General features: G+C 37.5%; 1 protein-coding gene across 2 annotated transcripts in view; it reads left to right on the top strand.

The window, feature by feature from the left end:
* The window catches only part of XIRP2 (xin actin binding repeat containing 2), a 75,023-nt gene that overhangs the window by 48,460 nt on the left and 9,389 nt on the right, over window positions 1-17,174 (top strand). Inside the window, exons 4-7 of one of the 2 annotated variants that reach the window (XM_073882963.1) lie at window positions 5,026-5,136; window positions 5,525-5,597; window positions 6,504-6,634; window positions 7,254-16,581. In XM_073882963.1, coding sequence (XP_073739064.1) covers window positions 5,026-5,136; window positions 5,525-5,597; window positions 6,504-6,634; window positions 7,254-16,581 — 9,643 coding nt within the window. The remainder of the gene's footprint in view (window positions 1-5,025; window positions 5,137-5,524; window positions 5,598-6,503; window positions 6,635-7,253; window positions 16,582-17,174) is intronic. The other variant, XM_025852804.2, reaches the window with a different exon arrangement.

Genomic DNA, 17,174 nt, shown 5'->3' with positions numbered 1-17,174 from the left:
AAATGAGAGGTTCATATTAGCTAATGACTGTGAAATGTGGTAAGTAGATAATAAAGATGTTTACTGACAGGATGGGAAGACAACAACAAAAAACAAGCAGGAATAGGTAACTCTCTATAGAAGTCAGGAAGGTTTTAAACAGAACATAATTTTTGAGCCATGATTTCAAAACTGTATAGTGAATGTAGAGAAGCCTTAATCTGAAGCTCAAACCCTAGGGAAATCAAATTTTTATTGTAGATTTTGAAAGAAATTTTTTTTAAAAATAAAGAAAGAAAACCCATGGCAAAAGAAACAGGTTTGAATTTGAATACATCCAAATCTAGAGAAACACAATATATTAACCAGAAATTGTTATGTTCATCACTCAAAAGAAAGAACTGTTTTTTCTTTCAAACCTTGAATCCTGTGACAGTTTTGCTAACATAAATAGCACATTTTTGGTATTGTTTATGTCTGTTTGACAAGGATGCAAAGAGCATTAATACATCATAACTATTTCTAGTTTTATTAAAAATGAGATTAGTGAATAGCTAAATTATTGGCCTTGAGCATGAACTTTTTTTTCCACTCTAGTGGGGCAGTTACTATGTACTATTCTGCCAAATTTTTATCACATTTTTTTCTATTGTGTATACTTCTAAGAGTCACAATAATAGTGAGTCACATAAAAAAAATTGGTCCTATTCTTTCCTTACTCATTATGCTAGAAAGAGTTTGAATTTTTATTGATAGAAATGTACAATGCCTTTTCCTATAATGATAATAACAATAGCAAGTTGAGTAGGCAGAATGTGAAGTCTTTCCTGTGCTGGAGAAATCTCCTTAGAAGTATATATCAAGGGTGCATGTGTGGCTCAGTCGGTTAAGTGGCTGCCTTCAGCTCAGGTCATGATCCCAGTGTCCTGGGATCAAGTCCCGCTTTGGGCTCCTTTCTCAGCAGGGAGCCTGCTTCTCCCTCTGCTTCTCCCTCTGCTTGCTTCTCCCTCTGCTGGTGTGCTCTCTCTCTGATGAATGAATAGATAAAATCTTAAAAAAAAAAGTATATATCAAGGATAGATTTTTGTAAGACACTTGTCTAACATATGAACTGACATCAGATTGGTAAGAGCTATACAAACATCATCTTATTTTGTGATTGTGCCACATTCTCTCCTTTAGATTCCAATATTAGAGCACATATCTCATCTGTTTTTCTTTCTATAAATGGATGAATGAGATGAAAAAAAGAGTTTAAGTGTGATTTAGTGACTTACACAAGATTACGACATACCTAGTAGAGGAGGGAGTTAATACAAAGTCCCTGTTTCTGACTCCTGGTTGATCCAACTTGTGAACAAGACTGCATTTTGTCTCTTGCATCCTGAGCTATATTTGATTTTCATATTCAAGAACCAATTTTATTAATTGTTTTGTGTGAATTTATGTATGGTGTTCTTGCCAGAATTCTTTATTACATTTTTATTGTGTAATTTGATTTCTCTTGAACATTATGATGATCCATTCTTTCACCTAACCCTGTACTTTGTAGACACCAGCAACTGAGATGAATGAAAGTCCGATTTAAAATCCAAACTAAAGTAGTTGCAAAATATAAAACACAGTAACGATAGAAATAAAATCTTGGCATATTTTAAGACAGACTTTATATAAATTACAGCAACCTGGGGCGCCTGGGTGGCTTAGTCAGTTGGGCGTCTGCCTTTGGCTCAGGTCATGATCCAGGGTCCTGGGATCAAGTCCCGCATCGGGCTCCTTGCTCAGTGGGAAGCCTGCTTCTGCCTCTCCCACTTCCCTTGCTTGTGTTCCCTCTCTCACTGTCTCTCTGTCAAACAAATAAATAAAATCTTTATAAAAAAAATTACAGCAACCTGGGGCAGTAAAATTGACACATTGACACTAACGTACCAAACTAATGCAGCCATTACAGTTCTGTTTAGTAATAACACATAAGTAGAAACTTAAATTCTAAATTTATGTACCCTCAAACTGTTTATGTTGTGTCATCTCCTACAAGAAAATGTACGTAGATATGACAGGCATGGATTGTTTTTACTCAAGTAGATACACATTCAGTATAGACTGCCCAGAAAATAACTTTCAAAATATGTCAAAAATATATTTATTTACTGTTTTTGACTCCTAGTGTGTGCATTTGTCTTTCTCAACATACAGATTCAAATCAGTAACTCTATTCTTTCAGCCTGATGATTGGCAGCAAGTGAAAGAAACTAAAATTTCTATAGGTTCCAGGCAGGGTTTTTTTTTTGGTAAATGTCAATTTGGTGTTACTTATTAGTGAATGATGGGAACAGTGACCAACTGAAAAGTGCATGTCCCAACTAAAAAGGTTGGCCACTACTTTGTTCCAGCAAGCAGCTCACATGTTGGAATATGAAGCCAGTGTTGTCAGATCTTTGAAGTTTACAAAAGCAGGCAGAAATCTTGATTTTTGTGGTTATTAACTAATTCCAAATTTAAAAACACCAATTGGGCCAAATAAGCATGTCCCTGTGCCATAGTTTGTCACATGGAACTCTAAGTAAAGACATGATTCTATAGTATTCATCATGATGCTCTTCAATAAGGACCTTGGTACTGGTCAGGTTTCCACTGTCCTTTGCTCTTTCATTGTCTGTTTAATCAGTTTCATAAGAAAGCCCTAGATTATTTCCATTTTGTCTTTACAGATGGAAAGACTTCTCACAGTTGTAAACAGATGTCACAGAAAGAGTTGTTATTTGTGGTCATGCATTTTCAATGATTGTTATTGTTCCCTACAGCTTAATGTTACTGATATCCTTAAATAAAACTTGATTATGCAAAGCTTCCTATTAAATCAAATTTTGATTATTTGAACTTAAAGGAAAAGCTATGGATTATTTATTTTCTCTACTCCCTTTTGAGAAAGTAAAGTACATGACTTGTTCATTGTTCCATCTAATTTCTAGGACATCCTCTGGCAAACAGAAGATTGAATGAAAATAATTTATTAATAGAAGTTTGCCAGTTTAGTCATCCACTCATTAAGTAAACTTTTCCTTAGCACAAATTGTGTGCCAAGCATGTTATTAAATATCATTTTATATATGTGGATTATTAACTCAGGATAGAAAAACATTCTGCTTCAGGGAAAAAAAAATTACATTGGTATTCAATTTAATGAAATACAATCTACATTTTTCAGCTTTATTGAGGTATAGTTAACAACATTTAAAGTATACATACAACATATAAGACATTGAAAGCATACATCATGATGATTTAATATATGTATACATTGTGAAAGGATTTCTAGTTAACTAATACATCCAATGAAATATAATCTACATTCTAAAGTATAAACCTACATTTTGCCTTCAATTCTCTGTAGAACCTTTAGGAAGATGCTAACTTTTTTTCTTAATTCTCCTTCCTAGAAAAGTATAAGATCAGATCATACTATATATCTCTAAGCAGACGTCTGATGGCCGCTTGGTTAATGAGAACTTTTACCCTGTATACCAAATACCCTTAGAGGGAAAAAGCTACACACTACAGGTCCACTAGCAAAACAAAAACAAGAAAGTCAAGGTCTCATTAATTAATTTTAAACTTATTGTTGGTTTAAAGTATTAGAACTTGACAGCTCAAAACTATTTAACTTGTGTAAAAAAATTAGTGCTCCTATCTGATGAATAATAATGGATCTTTGTTCACCTGACTATTCTCTCCAAAGGCAAATTTTTTAAAAATCATATCTCAACAATAGTGTTTGATGGTCAAGTAGATAAAAGTGAATTCCCAACGTCAAACAAGTTCAGATTCAAGTGTTCTTAAAGAGTAATCTCTTCATATCCTTATTTTTTGATGTTAAGATTTTTAGCAATATGCCAACTGACTCAATATATCAATCAATCAATCAATCAATCATATACTTAGATCACATTCTATAGTAACAACAGGACTGGATCACCAAAATAAACAGGAGCTTCAAAGCATCCAATTCAGCCAGGGTCACCTGTGCTAACTTAACCAAAATCAAAAGTAGCCCCATGTGTGAGGAGAGAGAGATATATGCTAACATAATATGGTCTGTTTATATCAGTTATATTCTTCATTTGAACTCTGGGTGTTTCATCAAACTAGATGGCCAACTTTGAACTTAAAGGAAAAGCTATGGATTATTTATTTTCTATACTCCCTTTTGAGAAAGTAAAGTATATGACTCGCTCATTGTTCCATCTCATTTCTAGGACATTCTCTGGCAAATAGAAGATTGAATGAAAATAATTTATTAATAGAAGTTTGCTAGTTTAGTCATCCACTCACTAAGTAAGCTTTTCTGTAACATGTAAAGTTGGCTTGTAAACAACAAAATATATTTTTTCATCAAGGATTTGCATTTTCTTCTTGAGGTTCATCTTTCTCATATTGTAGCTTACTAAGAGTAGTAGGCAGAATAAAGACTCCTGAGGAAACCTATGTCCTAACTCTCAGAATCTGTGAGTATGTATGTAAGTTATATGGCAAAGGAGAATTAAGATTGCAAATAAAATTATAGCTGCTAATAAGCTGACCTTTTGACAGGGAGAGAATCCTGGATTATCCAGATTGGCCTGGTGTAATCACAAAGTTCCTTAAAAGTGGAACAGGGAATTAGAAGAGAGAATCAGAGATGGCAGTGTGAGAAAACCTCGCCTGATTGAGGAGTGGGGCCATGAGCCAAGGAAAACGGGCAGTCTCTAGAACTGCAAAAGGCAAGGGAATAGATTCTCCCGTAGAACCTGCAGAAAGGAATACATACCTTCTAACACCTGTCAACACCCCCAATCAGGGCTTCTGACCTACAGAACTATAAAATATTAAGTCTGTGCCGTTATAAGCCACTAAGTTTGTGATAATTTGTTACAGCAGCCAAGCCAACTAATGCACTGAGGAACATTAATTTTTTTTCAATAATTTTAATTTTTTCATTAATAAAAAAGTTAAAATTTTCAGACTTTTCTTAAAACATTGTATATTTCTTTATTCACTTATTTTTAGGAGGTAATCCACAGCAGCCAGGTCGACATTTCAAGAAGCAGGCAGGAAATGGAAAGAAATGAACAAGAAGCTTCCAAAACACACAAAAGTGATGTTCTTGGAACAGAAATGGTAACTACTTAGAAAGACAATACTTTCCAAAAAGATTACAAAGCTGTGTGAAAATTCTGACCTCGTTGTAAGCAATTGCTTTTAATGTCCTTTATGAGTTTAATATCAATACATATCAGTGTCTATTTCCACACTTTGGAACTGACATTCTTTGAAAAGTAAAATGAGCACCCTAAAAATATGAGTGCACTTTAGATGTTAATTCATATATATTCTGTTATAGTGTGAGCCCATGCATTAAAATGAGGGATAGAAGTTTAATTAGCATCTCTCAACGTTCACTGAGGTCTTGAAAGAAAATCACTGTGAAATGAAGAATATGTGTACAGTTCTAAAATAACTGACTTCTTAAAAACAACTATTTATTTAAAATTATCTTTAAACATAGGCCTCTCATCTTAAAAAGCACACTGAGGAAATAAGCCAAGCTTCTCAGTTCCATCAGTATGTTCAAGAAACAGGTGAGACTCTGTTATTATTTGACCCCAGTATACCTTTATCCTGCTGATGTGTCTGTGTTTGAATGGAAGCCTTCCAAAGCACAGTCCCTCCCACTGAGTAAATTTAGTGACTATGACTCATGGTCCCAAAGGGGACAGACTAGTATTTCTATATATAATTAGGTTCTGCGTGTGGTAATAGATTCACTAAGCTTCTAAAATAGTTCACTGCCCATCAGCCTTATGAATTCATCCTAAAAGCCTAGAAGGTGATACACCAGCCACCTCTGAATTGTGGGACCTAGAATAAAACTTAATGTTCATCAAGCTCCCTGAGAACAGAAATGTTATCTGGATGGTATTACTTTTAATAACAGATTAAAACACTTCTAAATTCAGTTTTGCAACCTACAGATATGAGATTAAACTACAGACAAATCTGTGCGAGTTTGCGTAAGACCCATGCAGGTTGTCTTGCCTACACAAGGGGAATGAAAAGTTTTGTTGCCTTGAAGAGCTAAAAGGGAAGATTTAAGCCAAATGTGACCCAATCATTACTTGGCTCTATCTATTTTGGCTTTATTTTGGTTTTCCTTTTCTGTTCTTCTTAACTTCTTCTGCTTCTTCTTATAGCTTTTATTCTTGCCTAAGCATGGAAGTAAAACATGCTTATAGAACACTTGAAAAATATATACAATTAAAATAAACAACAGTTCCATTACTTATGAATTCCCATCCAGAGATCACCACTGTTCTTCCTATATTTCTTGACATATACTAACTTACAGAATGAAAGAGTGCCATATGTACCTTGAACCTTTTTATTTAACACATATTGTGAGAAGCTTCCCACAGCATTGCAATTTCCTTCTCAAATATCATGTTTATTTGTTATATCACATCCCTGGTATTCTTTTCTGTTTGTAGTCATTGATATACCTGAGGATGAAGAGATTCCGAAGGTTTCAACTAAGTTTTTAAAAGAGCAATTTGAAAAGTCTGCCCAGGAAAAGGTCCTTTATTCTGACAAAGAGATGACCCCAGCCAAGCAGATTAAAGTAAGATAATTTCTCTACATAGAAATATGTTAAGTGTAAAAACCAGATGTAAATGCATAGCATTTTCAAATTATTGAATGTTTGATGTGGTTTTTCAACTAAATCCTGAGCCAGTACTCTTCTGTTCCAAAAGGAGGATATTATTCTACAAAAAGCAGTAGAGTTAAAACTTTCCTCACTAGAAAAAAAAAATGGAAAAATTATATGTGCTCTAAAATTTAATAACTAGCATTAGATAAAATAATAAAGTCAATTTTAAATGTCAGATACTCTGCTTAAAATTCCAAGGAAAACAAAACAACCCTCAAAAGTGCATTAAGACTTTTACTGTTTCCCTCTAGATTACTCAGCATAGCATATTAAACAAAGGAGGAAGAATAATCAAGATTATGTGTAAATGTTAAAAGACTGAGCTGCTGATGTATCAAATGGGGAATATGACTCTGAAAGTGCAAAGAGTTATAGGAAAGATAATAACCTAAGTAGGTCTCTCAAGAGAGTCTGTCACCTGTTGTTTCCAATGGAGATATCATAGCAGGTGGACAAGTGAGGGGCAGTGCCTAGGTAGTCTTCACCACTACACCCATTTTTATAAGATTTGACTTTCTTTCCCTTAAAGATCGGAAGTGAATATGAAGAGACTTTAAAACCATCATCACTTGTGAGTACCTCTTCCACTTCCTGCATGTCGACCCTCCAAAGGAAGGAAACATCAACCACAAAAAACAGTGACCACAGTGCCACTTCCTCAACCCTGGGACAAGTTAATGCCAGTCCTGTGGGAAAGACAGAAGAATTTCCTCCTCCCCCACCTGATATATTTCGAACTCCAATAGATGTGACAGCATTTTCTCAGTCCCCTGAATTCCCCAACTCTCCTAGAATACCACCAGTACCCAAAGAATTATATACTAAGCAAAGAAATTTGTACGAATTAAACCGTTTATATAAACACATGCATCCTGAGTTAAGAAAAAACTTAGAAAAAGATTATATCAGTGAGGTTTCTGAAATTGTCTCTAGTCAAGTGAGCCCAGGGAGCTCAGTTTCAGCAGATGTGCAACAAGCCCGGTACATTTTTGAAAATACGAATGACAGTTCTCAAAAAGCTCTGAACTCAGAGAGAGAACACTTGGAGTGGGATGAAATTCTGAAGGGGGAGGTGCAGTCCATGAGATGGATCTTTGAGAATCAGCCTTTAGATTCCATCAACAATGGCTCTCCAGAGGAAGACAACATCAACAAGGGCATTGCTAATCAAGAAATCATTGCTGGTGGTGATGTGAAATATACCACATGGATGTTTGAAACCCAACCCATAGATACACTGGGGGATAATTCTTCTGGCACTGAAGAAGATGCTGAGAAAATTCCTGAGCTAGCCAGAGGAGATGTCCGCACAGCCCGGTGGATGTTTGAAACAAAGCCATTAGACTCAATGAATGACATGCATCAAGAAGAATCAGTGGTAACTGCCATAAAGGACATAACTGGTGGGGATGTCAAGACTGTGAGATATATGTTTGAAACTCAACATCTGGATCAGCTTGGACAGCTTCATTCAGTCGATGAAGTTCACCTGTTGCAACTCAGGTCTGAGCTCAAAGAAATTAAGGGAAATGTTAAGAGAAGTATAAAATATTTTGAAACTCAACCATTATATGTTATTAGAGATGGTTTAGGTCAAATGCTAGAAATTAAAACCGTTCACAGAGAAGATGTTGAAAAGGGAGATGTGAGAACAGCACGTTGGATGTTTGAAACACAGCCCTTGGACACAATTAACAAGGATATCACGGAAATTAAAGTTGTCCGAGGAATATCCATGGAAGAAAATGTCAAAGGTGGGGTGAGTAGGGCAAAGTGGTTATTTGAAACTCAACCTTTGGAGAAAATCAAAGAAGAGCCAGAAGAGGCCATCATTGAAAAGGAAACAATAACAGGTACAGATGTCTCCAGAAAGTGTTGGATGTTTGAAACACAGCCATTAGACATTCTAAAAGAAGTTCCTGATGCAGATCCTCTAAGATCTGAAGAGATAATAGGGGGTGATGTACAAACTACTAAGCATCTATTTGAAACACTTCCAATAGAGGCTTTAAAAGATAGCCCCGATGTAGGAAAACTTCAAAAAATTACTGCCTCTGAAGAAGAAAAGGGGGATGTTAGACACCAAAAATGGATTTTTGAAACCCAACCTCTGGAAGACATTAGAGAAGATAAAAAAGAGTACATACGAACAGTGAAACTTGAAGAAATTGACAGAGGAAATGTAAAGAATTATACACATATCTTTGAATCAAACAATTTAATTAAATTTGATGCATCACATAAAATAGAGGTGGAAGGAGTCACAAGAGGTGCCGTAGAGTTAAACAAATCACTCTTTGAAACAACACCACTATATGCCATTCAAGATCACCTTGGAAAATATCATCAAGTCAAGACAGTCCAACAAGAAGAAATCCTAAGAGGCGACGTAAGAAGTTGTAGGTGGCTTTTTGAAACAAGGCCCATTGACGAGTTTGATGAAAGCATTCATAAATTCCAGATAATTAGAGGAATATCTGCTCAAGAAATACAGACCGGAAATGTGAAATCTGCTAAATGGCTATTTGAAACCCAACCTCTTGATTCGATTAAATATTTTAGTAATATGGAAGAAGTAGAAGGTAAACCTGAACAAGCGACAGATATTGTTAAAGGGGATGTCAAAACTTGTAGGTGGCTTTTTGAAACCCAGCCAATGGAGTCTCTCTATGAAAAAGTTTCATTAATGACTGGCAGTGAAGAAATTCATAAGGGAGATGTCAAAGCCTGTACCTGGCTCTTTGAAACTAAGCCGCTTGATACCATAAAAGATGCCTCCGAAGCAACAGTCAAATTGCAAACTGTAAAACAGGAAGAGATCCAAGGTGGGGATGTTCGTACAGCATGTTTTCTTTTTGAAACGGAAAATTTGGACAGCATACAAGGAGAAGAAGGAAAAGAAATCAAGGCCATAGAGATGGATATCCAAGCTGGGGATGTCTCCAGCATGCGGCATAAATTTGAAAATCAATCTTTAGATTCTATAAGTTCCAGTTCAGAAGAAGTTTTGAAAAAGATCAAAGCCCTAAAGACTGAAGACATTCAGAAAGGCGATGTTTTAAATTGTAGGTGGCTTTTTGAAAACCAACCAATTGATATGATAAAAGAGAGCCAAGAAGGTGATGAATTAGTTAAGACAGTGACAGACATACAAGGTGGGGATGTAAGAAAGGGGTGCTTTATTTTTGAGACTTTTTCTTTAGATGAGATTAAAGAAGAATCTGACTGTATCAGCCCCAGGAAAACAATTACTGAAGAAGTAATGAACGGTGACGTAAAAAGCTACAGAATGCTCTTTGAAACCCAGCCACTCTATGCAATTCAAGACCAAGACGGGTATTATCATGAAGTGACAACAGTTAAAAAGGAAGAGGTCATTCATGGAGATGTACGAGGAACTAGGTGGCTTTTTGAAACAAAACCACTGGACTCAATTAATCAGTCAGAGACTGTGTATGTTATTAAATCTGTCACACAGGAAGACATTCAGAAGGGAGATGTTGGTTCTGTCAGATACAAATTTGAAACCCAGCCACTGGATCAGATTTCAGAAGAATCACGTGATGCTGTGCCCACTGTGGACTATATTCAAGGTGGGGATGTAAAGACAAGTAAACAATTTTTTGAGTCTGAAAATTGTGGTAAGAATACTTATATAAGAACAGTAAGTGTTAATGAAACACAGAAGGGCAATGTTAAGACATCTACTTGGCTATTTGAAACCCACACCATAGATGAGCTGAGAGGAGAAGGGTCGGAATATGAAAATATCAAAACAGTCACCCAGGAAGATATGCAGAAAGGTGATGTGAAGCAGGCAGTATGGCTTTTTGAAAATCAAACTTTGGATTCTATTAAGGAAGCAGATGAAAGCACCACAAAAATCATCAAGGAGGAAATCCCTCCTTCTGATGTCAAGACAACTACATGGCTCTTTGAAACTACACCCCTTCATGAATTTAATGGAAATAGGGTAGAGAAGGTAGAAATTATTGGCAAGAGCATTAAGGAAACGTTAGAAGAACTCTACTCTCAAAAAGTTATTGAGGCTCCTGGAATCATCATTGAAGCTGATGAAGTTGGGGACGTTCGAATGGCAAAATACAAGCTAATGAATCAAGCATCTCCTCAGATACAGAAAGAAGAAATTATCAGGGTTGATCTCAGAAATATAATGGCGAACCTGCTTTCCAAAAGAGACTGTACAAAAAGGGAGATTTGGGTTAGTGACGAAGAGAAGGGAAATGTTAATTTGACCAAAACTCAATTATTAAACAGATCGATGGAATTTCATGCTGAAAAAGAAGAAATAGTGAGCGGTGATGTACAACAAGCAATAAAAAACCTGTTCTCTGAGGAAAGATCTGTAAAGAAAGGCATTTTAATTCAGGAAGATGAAAGAGGGGATATTAATATGACTATCTATTGTCTTCTTCATGAAAATGATGGTGACACAGTTGAGCGTGAAGAAGTAATAGGGGGTGATGTAAAACGTACCATTCATAATTTGCTATCTTCTGTATCAAACAATAAGATATCTGAAAGGGCTAAAATTGATGCCACTGAGAGGGGAAATGTTCAGTTTTTCACAACATGCATAGAAATTGGAGCTTTGGATTATCTTAAACAACTCCAGACGGGGTCAAGTGAGACACTGACAGCTAGGAAACAAGAAAGAGAGGAAGAAATAATTGGTGGCGATGTGGAGGGTGCAAAGCTGTTACTAAAGAAAAGGCAGTCTCAGGTTGAACGTACTGTTAATGAAACTGACATCGTCCCAGGAGATGTGCATAATACAGTTAAGGTTTTTATGACAGAGCCTCAGACTACATTTTGCAAGACACCCAAAGAAGAAATTATAAAAGGTGATTTGAAATCAACACTAAACTCCCTCAGCCAGGCCATAAATCAGAAAACAGTGGCGAAAGCAGAAGAAGTTATAAAAGGTGACATGCTGGCCACACTCAAGTCACTTAAGGAAGCAAACCACCAATGGAAAGAATCTAAACAGCCCAATGCCATCCCTGGTGACATTGACAAAGCTATTGAATGCCTTGAAAAGACCACAAACACACGAACAGAAATCCTGAAAAAGGAGCTTATCCGAGATGACCTTGAAATATCATTAAGGAATCTGAAAGAAGCCCAGAGAGCTTTCAAAGAGGTGGATAAAAGAGGTGTAATGAAAGAAGATGTGAAAGGGGTGATGGGAAGGTCCTCAGAAGAGCAGAAAACAAAGATTCATCCGGTGGCTGTCCAGAGGGACACAAAAAGTGCTCTTCAGCCAAGACCGGGACCATATGAACCAGCAGCCAGGTGGCCAGGGGGAGCAGACGTTCCCAATCAAACTACAGACAAATCTTATCATGGGAATTTAATAGAAGAAAGAACTGAAGCTACTCTCCCTAAAGTCCCCAAAGGCACTGTAAAGATTGTCATAGGTCATGAACAAAACAATGATGCTCTGGAGAAAAGCCTGAGAAAACTATCTAATTCACACCACAAAGCTATTAACAATGTGTTGGAATCAGGAGACAAAATGGGTGTCGGGACTGATACCACAACAGAGCAGCATCTTAGTGATGAACATGTGAACAGACAATTGACTTCAACTGTGTCAGCGAGGGAAAATCTAAAAACTAAGGAATCAGAGACTGTGAGAGAACAGAAGAATGCTATCTTTAACTCTACCAAATCTATCGACAAAACAGTGGGAAGGCAACAGACTCAAACTGGTAAACTGAGGGATGACCACCAGAAGACTGAATCTTTCTCTGTAAAGAGTCCTAAAATTACCCAAAACACTAAAATACCAACAGATAAACAAAGCCCTAAGGCCAGTCCAACCCAAGGTCTGGTCAACATGACAGTCAGGGAGACCTGTGAAGCTTCAGAGGACTTTCAGAAGCAAACTTTGTTAAAGCAAGAACTACAATGTTCTAATAAAGACATAAAGAAAAAGAACATGAACCCTCAACCGACTTTGCCTAGAGATCAAGACATACCAAATATAACAGAAGTGAAAGTCTCCCCCAAAAGCCACAGTAAATTTAAGGCAACTGACAAAAAACAGGCTGATGTTCATCTGAAGAGCCAGGACTTTCTGGCCAGGAAGACAAATACTTCCACAGACTTAAAAATGGCAATGGAAATGTCCTTTAATTCAATCAACCTTAACCCTGAAAATAATGTAAAAGAAAGTGAGTACTCTCTCCCACCTCCATCTCCACCTCCTCTGCCACCTTCCAACGCATCATCTGAAATTGAATTTCCTCTTCCTCCTCCACCTCCATTAGTGATGTTGCCTGAAAAAAATGCCCCAGAAGTGATAAAGGCTGAATTTGAAAGTTTCCCAGGCCTCCCTCTTCCTCCACCACCAGAAGATGATAAATCTGAAAGAAAATGTCTATCAGTTTTTCCACCACCTCCCCTTCCTCCAACTCCATCTCTTAAACCAGCGCATCTCCTTTCCTCCTCTGTTCAAGAAAAGCATAGGGGAACATTCATACAATATTCTCAAGAAGCCTCAAGCTCTCAGCAAACTCATTCTCAGGCTGAAGTCCTAACAGGAAAATCAGGAGTACTTTTGCCACCTCCCACAGTCCCCAAACCCAAATTTCCCAAACAGATAGAAGATAAAAAGAATTGCAGTTCCCCAAAAGTTGAATTGGAAAATTCCCTGCCAGATATGCAAGATAAAATTACTCCCTCAAAGGATCAGAAAAGCGTAATAATGGCAACTAGCAGTGAACACACAGAGTTGAAGCAGAACATATCTAGAAGAAGTCTTGATGAAAGAAAACAATTATCTATGGACGCTATGAGGTCTCTCTCCCAGACGGTTCCAGAAACTTCACTACCCAAGGCAAAAACAATGGCACCACTTATAAAATCTCATTCATTCTCAGCATGTTCAGGAAAACAAAGTCCAAAACCTTATATGAGAAAATTTAAGACACCTTTAATGATTGCTGAAGAAAAGTACAGACAACAAAAAGAAGAGCTTGAAAAATGGAAACATGAGCATTCTTGCTACAACATAGTCAAAACAGAAAGCCCAAATCAAAACATGTCAGAGTTGCAAGGGGAAGTACTGTTACAAAAAACAAATGAGGAGGCTCCTCTACCTGGAATGGATTCAGGGGTCACTTTGGTTCAACCCAACCCAAACTCGCAAAGTCATTCTCAAGTACTAAGAGTGTGTACTGACAACCAGCTTTCCACAACACCAGCGAGGACAGTCACCACCAAGGGGATCCAACATGTTCTAGCAGCCTCAGAAGATGAAGCTACCATGAAAAAGGAAGTTTTACAGAACTCAAGGGACATGTTACAATCTATATCAGCTTTTGAAATTAAACAGAAGCACCAGGAGTGTAATACACAAGAAACACAACAGAAGTATCTGGAGGAGTTGCACTTGCCCCAAAGAAAACCAGTTTCCCCAAGTTTCAAAGTTAAAACTATCAGGCTTCCAACTGCAGATCACAAATCAAATGAAACAGACCACATTTATGAAAGCCGTAAAAAGCAATCTGATGTTGATGTTCAAACCATTAGCAAACAACAGTACCAGAAAACCGAGAAAATTGAAGCAGGCACTGAATATAGTAATAAGCAATCTGTATCTAAAAAATATTATCAATTACCTGAGAAGGAGAAAAGAGTCACAATAAAACTGCCTGCAGAACCCACAGGGAAAAGTCACGAAAGTAAACTCAATATAGTTCCTGAGAAGCAAAGAGAATTTAGGGATTTGGAGAGTGGGAAACCTCAAGGAAGTGAAAGAACAAATCAGGAACCCTCAACGATTGGTCCAAAGGAAGAGAGACTAATAGTTGAAAGAAAACAAGAACATTTGAATAAATCAGCACAGGAGGTAGTCAAGCAAAAGGTTACTGATGTACATCTTGATTCACAGATGCAGAATTTTCAGCAAACACAAATACAGACTTGTGAAAGTCAAGTTGAACATAAAAAATTGCCCCAGCCATATAATAATCTGCAGGAAGAAAAATGTCCTGGAGTCAAGGGCATACAACAGAAACAAGTCTTTTCTAATAGTAAAGATTCAAAGCAAGAGATTACACAGAACAAATCTTTATTTTCCTCTGTGAAAGAATCCCAGCAGGATGATGGAAAATGTGCTATAAATATATTGGAATTCTTGAGAAAACATGAAGAACTACAACATATTTTGTCTAGGGTAAAACAGTTTGAAATGGAGCCAGATAAAAATGGCCTTAAAACATTTCAGACACTGCTAAGTATTATTCCAGGATGGCTATTAAGTGAAGAAAAAAGACAATATGGTGTTTGCATTGCTATGGAGAATAACATAGAAAAAATCAAAGAAGAAATAACGCATATTAAGACTCAAGCAGAGGATATGCTTGTGTCCTGTGAGAATGTAATTCAAACAGCCATGATATCCTCCAAAGCAGAAAAGCAGAGAAACAAACCCACTAGCCTTAATGAAACGTTCTCTAAAATGTCTAACGTTAGTGAACAGCAAGAAAATACAATCGTAGAAAAAATAGAGCACGGCCAAGTAGCAACTCATCATGAAGCAACTGCTCACAATCATGTGAAAACCCATCACGAAATTAAACTGGATGACAGCAAGATCTCTCCTCCCTCCTTGAAAACACGCCCACCATCACCAACTTTTATAACAATTGAGTCTACTGCCCGGCGACCAGAAACCTCTGCTAAGGACCAGCTCTCTCAGTCCCCTAAAAAAGACACTTTTGCTGAACCATCACCGAGAAGTCCCGTGTCACAAACATCCAGAGTTGGTGCAGCTAACTCTTCCCTTTCTCCACCCACGAATCGCTCTGAGCAGCTTGTCAAACTCAAAGACACCACCGCAAAGTTAGCCAGAGGGGCCGCCCCACGTCCACCGGTGACCCCGGTTCCGATAGTAGAGAAAAGGTCTGAGATCATCACGTCTCCTGCAACACTTCGTCGTCAAATTAAGATAGAAACTCGTGGTAGGGACTCTCCACCCACAATCACCATACCTATTAGTGTAAATCATGTAGACGGTGGCTCCTTCAGAGGATCCCTGGAAGCTCAAGAGGAAATTAGGCAAGTAGAAAAAAGGGCGACTTACGTTCACAAAGACGCAGTGAATTCCACGCAGCGCCTGGTGCCGGACACTGAGAGTTTTGACTCGGTGGAGATCATCCACACGGTGGAAGGGCCTCGCCGCACAGAGCGCACGCAGAGGTATGAAGCCGCCAACCAAACTGTCCAAACTGCTGAGAATTTCCTGAGTGACCGCGAAAATGAAATAAACAGATGGTTCAGGGAATTTGAGGCTGACCCAGTTTTTGAAGCAAAGTCGAACAGGAGAGTTTATACAAATGGAGAAGCAGACCATAACATTAAACAAGAAAGCCGTTCGTTTTGTAAGGAGGAATGTGGATTGAGATATCTAGAAAACACCAGTTTTCCAGGCTTTTCTTGCAGTCGTCCTAGAGAGCTGCAAGAAAAAATTCCTGCGAGGCAGCCCAGCGTCCACTCTGAAACAAGGTCTGTGAGTGAACATTTCTCGGGTGTGGACGCGTTTGAGGATCAAGGTGTTGGGTCGACGATGATGACGGTCTCTTCATCACATAGCTCAGAAGCTGGCAAATCTGGCTTTGACTTCAAGCATGCCCCACCAACCTATGAAGACGTCATCGCTGGCCACAGTTTAGATATTTCTGATTCACCTACAGAGCTCAGGAGGAATTTTCAAAAGGCGTGGCAGGAGAGTGAAAGCGTTTTTAAAAGCCTGGGATTTGCAATTTCGGACGCTCCTACCACTGAGATGAGAACCGCCTTCCAAGAGGAATCAGCCTTTATAAGCGGTAACGGAGCTTGAGCAGTGTGCAGATTAACCCATCTAAAGGCACACGGTCCATAGCTAGGATGATTTGCGGTTCAAAGGGTGTTTGAAAATAACTGAAAACTAACAGCTTTCCCTGGCTGAGGATGTCCTTCTTTTTACAATGCTTGCTCTTACTGCTTTTTTTTTTTTTTACAAAAGCATCTAATATAGGATTCATCTGCACTGTGTGAGAATAACAAATAATATTATATAGATTATTGAGACCTGTATTTGTCAAGGTAAATAAGACTTTGGATAAAGCAGCAGATATAATAATTGTTAATGTAATAGTATTAATACTTGTATCTAAATGTATATTTAATAATGGCACACCCATAGCACATTATTAATATTTTATTAAAAGTTAATGTTTTATCCACTTGCTTAAGACAGTATTAGATAATATCTATTGACCTACTCTTGACATATTTTTAACTGCCAGACTTAAGTGGTGTTTGCATTTGAGTTCAATATAGCCTGGCAATAATCCAACAAACAATTTACACCCTTCATATGTTCTTCAATGATTTTTATTGCTTAATATCTTTGACAAAAGTATAGGTATGGAATTAG

Source organism: Callorhinus ursinus, unplaced genomic scaffold, assembly GCF_003265705.2.
Source record: "Callorhinus ursinus isolate GAN/ISIS: 27379988/994484 unplaced genomic scaffold, GSC_fseal_2.0 scaffold2, whole genome shotgun sequence".
Taxonomy (NCBI): Eukaryota; Metazoa; Chordata; class Mammalia; order Carnivora; family Otariidae; genus Callorhinus; species Callorhinus ursinus.
Note: the sequence above shows the minus strand (reverse complement) of the source record. Positions and strands in the feature narration are given on the sequence as shown.